The sequence below is a fragment of the Hemibagrus wyckioides genome, linkage group LG11, assembly GCF_019097595.1.
Source record: "Hemibagrus wyckioides isolate EC202008001 linkage group LG11, SWU_Hwy_1.0, whole genome shotgun sequence".
NCBI lineage: Eukaryota > Metazoa > Chordata > Actinopteri > Siluriformes > Bagridae > Hemibagrus > Hemibagrus wyckioides.
Genome location: NC_080720.1, coordinates 7,410,027 through 7,416,266, shown reverse-complemented (window position 1 = coordinate 7,416,266; position 6,240 = coordinate 7,410,027). Strand labels below are relative to the sequence as shown.

Sequence of the window (6,240 nt, the reverse complement as noted above, 5' to 3'; positions counted from 1 at the left end):
AAATGGATAAAATGTATGATGTAACATGCTTGCATTAATAATTAAATTAACTGCTGGCAAACTGCTATAACACTTCTAGACATGCTGCTGTTTTGACTTCTACTTTATCACACCACCCTGTTGTTGATTAATTTCCTATAACACCACATCCCCGAGTGTTTTATTGCTCATCTATCTCCTCTTTACCTAGGGCATATTACATATCAGCTAGCTTGTAGAAATACGTTATTCATAAACAGCCTGTAAGACATATTCCCAGCAATCCCACATAATATACTTAGCAGTAGCACTTAATGTTGCTTATGTGTAACATACAGCTTGAGATTTCTTTTATATACTGTAGCTCTATTTATGAAGCCTATAGAGGCATAGGGTATGTTATTATGCCTACAATTTTCCAGCACTGGTTACGAGTGTTATCAAGCTGTATTCACGTATAATAAGTGTATTCATAGCTGGAATTACGAGGGGTATAGAGCTGTAGGATGGACTTTAGCAAGAGTTGCATTGTATTGTCTCCTCATTTTGAGTCAAAACCAGAAGCTAAGCTCACATGCCTTCCAGATTCACTAGCTTAGACTGAGCTCAGCAGTGATTATTATGGATTTTCTTCCCTTGCCAAGCGCAAGTTTGCAGAACAGCTCCTTGCGAATCATATTTACTCCATCACATGACCTGTTCAAATATAACCTGTTTTCAAGAGAAGTTGCAGGCCATGAAAGGAGAGAGAAGGTCCAGTCTTATTTTTCACTTTCACTTTTTCATTTTTTCAGTTTCACTTTCAAGATCACTCAGTTTTATAAATAAATAAATACATAAATAAATGAAAGGTTATATAAGTTTATTTTTCAGACAGCATGGTGGTGCAGAGTTGAGTCCTGAGCTTAGGTTACTGCCTGCATGGATTGCTCTCAGTCTCTACATGGGTTCCTCTGGGTTCTCTGGTTTTCTTCAACCTTAGAAAAGCATACCTGTTGATGTTTTATTGACTGCCCATGCTAAATTGCCTCATGTGTCAATAAGAAGGTGTGTCTGGGATATGCTCATGTTCCACTGCACCCCTGACAATAACAAAGCTCTAACTGAAGGGGATGTGGTAGCTTAGTGTTTAAGGTATTGGGCTACTGATTGGAAAGTTGCGAGTTTGACTCCCAGGTCCACCAAGCTGCCACTGCTGTGCCCCTGAGCAAGGCTCTTAACCCTCAGTTGTATTAGATGAGATAAATTGTAAGTCGCTCTAGATAAGGGCGTCTGCCTAAAAATGCCTTAAATGTAAATGAGTGATTGAATAAATTTCACTCATTTAGTCCATAGATATTTTAACTTCATTTATTGAGATGTAGTCATTTGTAGTGAAAACAGCATGTTAAGGACTCCAAAGAAACATTTTATCAAGGCAGTTAGAGAAAAGGTAGAAAGATTTCCTTGTTTCATTTAAGGTTTTGAGTTTGTTCCTTCAGACGCCAGGCAGCATCCATGTATTTGGTGAGTTCAGAATTCTGCCTTGGGAAGTTCAGTCTTCTGTCAGTTCGATCTGAAGCAATCTGAAACATAATGTGCTGTGAAGTTGCCTGTAAACAACATATTCTCACATTCTCCGACTACAGTGATAAATGACATACTCTAGCTCTAAACTGATAAAAAGGTATCTATGTATTATATTTCACAGTCCTACCAGAGGAGTGGAAATCCATCCAATTTCTTGAGACTCGGTCATTGGATGAGTGTACTTCTTTGTTGGTTCTGAATGTGCTTTACGTATCATGTTCAGGAAAGCAGCTGCCATAAAAATAACATTTACAACGTTACGTTCAACATGAAATGACAACATTCAAAGGTAATGATGTATATTATCCAGTTCTCTGGTTTCTGTACCCATGCTGCCTTCAGTGGTAATTACGAGTATTTTGTGTTTATGAAGTATGAGTGACGTCAGGTTTATTCATACGTATTTATTCTCATTTACTCTTATTTCGACACCAGAACACATATTTCTCAGTCAGCTAGCTTGCTGATGATAATGGAATTTTGGTCAAATACATACTATGGTGTAAAATTGTACGACATGCAGAAAATGGTTGCTGATAAACATAAATGACCAAAACAGCAAATGAGAATAACAATTAGCTGCATAACCTGCCATTCTGTAAATGAATTGTCCTCCCCTCCATCGTGTTGGAAGTTTAGCATCTCAGAAATTCAGGTATCATTAGGATCTTTGAGTTTCTCAGTAATTATGACTTGAGTGGTTATTTATATGCAACTTCCTAGTGGGAAACTCATATTTACATTATTTCCAATAGCAGAATTATACCTGGAATGTTGACTCCCTGGTTCATATCAATAACATGATTACAATAACATGAAGCTAGAGCCTAAAAAGCGCAACATAACTACACATCATAGATTCCAGCCACATTATACAGAAATAATCCCCTTAGGTCAAATATTATGTCTAAATGTATAAAGTGGCACGAAAAGGTAGTTACACGAAGGTTTCAGCGTTTGTGTTTGATACAGAAAATGCTTTATTGCCTTTATTTATTATCCAGTTACTATTACTGCTGTTACATTTCTATCATTAATTATTTGCTTAGTCAATAAATCAACTGCCTCACCTCATCTGAGTTGTCTCAAAAAAACCCCTGTAGTTCCCATAAATTAAATATCTACATTACTTAAAGCAATAATAACCATTCATGCTAAACCTTATGTCTCTTTACTAACATTTTGTAGCCTGACAGACTGCTACTCTGTTAATAAAATGATACCAGGTACAGATTGATGTGAATGTAAATTCTGAATGTAAAGATAACTGTACATACGGTCCTCCTCAATCTCTTCATACATTTTTCTTGACATGGGTTTATCAGGTAAAACGTGCACTGAAAGAAAGCGAACAGAAAGTGTTATTAACGCATTTAATAAACTATCAGGTGGTTTAAACACAGCAAAAACTGGAGAGCTGTATTAATGATTGCACAAATAAATAGTGAAGCCAATTCTACCTTCTTTCAGCATTAAAGCTGATTTATTTTGCAACAAAATAAAGTTTAAAAACAGTACTGGAAATCACAAGCCACCATTATAAAAGTTATTTTTTATTTATTATTGAGCTTTTACAGTAACATTATAGTCACTTAAGCAATGGGTTTAAAAATCTGTACATAATGTCTACTTCAATCTAAAGACCTAGTCAGAAATTATATAATGATTATATTTTTTAATAAAGCAGTTTTCTAACATTTTTACTCAAGCACCCCTTGTATAACTGTAACATAAATTTTTTTGGACCCGCTCTGAACATAACCCAAATATAGGGTAATTTCTCAAATACTTTCAGTACAATTATTATTATTACATAATCAGTTATTCTTCCATACGTCTATTATTACTTCTTTTATTATTACATAATAAGATCTTTTTTTTAATTCCTGAATTTTTCACCCTTTAATACAGTAGAGCCAGTTTAATATATAGGCCTTGTCATTTTTATTGACCGCTACTGATATTTTAATTAAAGTGACTAGTCATATAGTTAATGTATACACTGATCAGGCATAAGATTATGAGCAGTGACAGGTGAAGTGAATAACACTGATGATCTCCTCATCATGGCACCTGTTAGTGGGTGGGATATATTAGGCAGCAAGTGAACATTTTGTCCTCAAAGTTGATGTGTTAGAAGCAGGAAAAATGGACAAGCGTAAGGATTTGAGCGAGTTTGACAAAGGGCCAAATTGTGATGGCTAGACGACTGGATCAGAGCATCTCCAAAACTGCAGCTCTTGTGGGGTGTTCCCGGTCTGCAGTGGTCAGTATCTATCAAAAGTGGTCCAAGGAAGGAACAGTGGTGAACCGGTGACAGGGTCATGGATGGTCAAGGCTCACTGATGCACGTGGGGAGTGAAGGCTGACCCGTGTGATCCGATCCAACAGACGAGCTACTGTTGCTCAAACTGCTGAAGAAATTAATGCTGGTTCTGATAGAAAGGTGTCAGAATACACAGTGTATGACAGGTCAGGGCTGTTTTGGCAGCAAAAGGGGGAGCAACACAATATTAAGCAGGTGGTCATAATGTTATGCCTGATCAGTGTATAAGCGCTCACTAATAATAATAATAATAATAATAATAATAATAATAATAATTGAATTAGATGGTGGATTGTCATTTCCTGGATCATAGATCCCTAGGCAAGGCTTCACAAACAACAACACCAACAACAACAACAACACTACTCACACTTTTTATACGGATTGATGGTGAACTCGGTATAAAGTTTCTGACACTGCTGCTCTTTCCGGATTCTCTCCACATGAATAGCGTTTTGATGAACGATATCCACTGGCTCTTTCTCTTTCGTCTTAGTTGGCGTTGCCATGTCTTTTTCTCTAGAATTTTTCACCTAATGTTAAAAGTTAACTCCTTGTTGTCTTCTGTAGACTGTTGTTGCAGCTTCCGCTTGCTGTTGCCTGGCAACCATAAACGCTTGCTAATCGCAGTGTCGTCTCTCGTCCACTAGAGGGCGCGCGAGACTCACGTTATAATAGACGAGCCTTCACGAGGATCTGCCTCGAAATAATAAGACAAATAATCTTAAAAAAATTTCAGTACTTCACAGTAATACCATGTAACCACAACAATGACCATCACTATTATTAATTGATGGTATCTAATGGTACATTAAACTATAAATGTAACTAAGAACCCAGTAAAAAATGATGTCTTAGTCTGTTCACCTCTGTTTATGTGCTTTCAGACACGCTATGAAAGGTCTGCTATCTATAAAAATGGACAAAAGGACATCGAAACCTGATTAAATGGCAACTTGGAAGCCCATTTCTGAATTGTCGGTGATTTGGGTGATCATTTCTTATTCAAATATGTTAAACAAAGTAGATACAAAAGGTGAGATGGCAAATGGAGACATTTTTGCCAATACTTTATCACACTATGACGTCTACTTCCTATAAGAGCACGAATTGAATGCTCAGACCATTTGCTATTGAATACAACGAAGAAGCCCTCTTTTCAGTACACGCTCCTTATTCATGAAGCCTATATGCCGGTCAAGGAAATGGTATTAATTCTCTCAAAGTCTTTTAACAAAGTGAAATGTACAGTTATAAGACTCTTTTAAAGTACTATGTGTACCTTGTGTACCAATAAATGTCTCTAAATATCATTAATGCGTTATTAGAGAAGCTAATAATCGGAGAAACTGATTAGAAAAAGGACAGGTACAAAGCATCTTGATCAGCCATCTCATAAAAATAATAGTCAATGGTTGTTGTTCTCTCGTCCATGTAAAGTTCCGAACGTCTTCAGATATCATAAAAAATGCAGTAGTTGAACCCTCTGAATGAAGTATCACAGATCACTTTGACTTCTTAGCTACATTAAACTGCATAAATTATACTTTTTTGGGGTAAATGGATGCTTTAAATGTTTTTATTTTCTTGTATTTATAGTTTTAAAGATGTCCGATCGTCACTAAAGTAAATTTTGAGGAGATTCCTGAAGAAAAAAAACAGCCTTGTTTACCCTTTATCCAATTCCAATCTAATTCCCCTCTAGTCTTACCCTCTAGTTTCACACCCTGGAGTATTTCCAATCTAGTCTTTGTCTCTAAAGCAATTATTCAGTGTCCCCAGGACTTATTAGTGCAGATCTGTTCATGAATTACCTTTTCTTTTCTTTTTTTAAAGAGAAAACAAACACCAGAATAGGGCTTTATTTATATTTTATTATTTAATAATACTGAGAAAGACAAAATAATAGAATAAGTAGATATCTCCCCAAAAATGAAGGATTAACGTCCCAGTCTCTTGCCATGGTGACTGTCTATGGATTTGTGTCCATTTTATATTGATTTTAATTTAATTTTTAATGAACGTAGTGTTTTTAGGTATAGACAATGTCACAAAGCAGCTTTATAGAAACCTAAATGTAGATTTTGATATCCATTGAACGAGCCAGAGCCTCCTTAGATGATGTGAGGAAGATAAAGTTTTGCGGGTGAACCTGACTCAACCAGACAGAAACCTGGTCCCTATAATATAAACACAAACAGTACTAAGTGTATTGAAAGCGTGTTCTGTATGAAAGGATGTTACTACAACAGGTATAAACCTACAGTGTCCTGGTGATAAGATCCAATGAAGCAAGGGAGAGAGTTTAAACCATTTAGGGGAAATGCTGATGTTTAGGGTATCTCTGTGGGAACATCTACAACAGA

At 36.2% G+C, this 6,240-nt stretch overlaps 1 protein-coding gene across 1 annotated transcript; it reads right to left on the bottom strand.

Moving 5' to 3' along the window:
* Window positions 1-1,313: 1,313 nt before the first annotated feature.
* On the bottom strand, window positions 1,314-4,532 carry cfap144 (cilia and flagella associated protein 144). Its single transcript, XM_058403670.1, has 4 exons — window positions 4,245-4,532; window positions 2,826-2,885; window positions 1,676-1,779; window positions 1,314-1,544 (listed from the first exon to the last, which is right to left on the bottom strand). The coding sequence occupies exons 1-4, from the start codon at window positions 4,381-4,383 to the stop codon at window positions 1,431-1,433; spliced, it is 417 nt and encodes a 138-aa protein (XP_058259653.1). The 5' UTR covers window positions 4,384-4,532; the 3' UTR covers window positions 1,314-1,430.
* Between the last annotated feature and the right edge of the window lie 1,708 nt (window positions 4,533-6,240).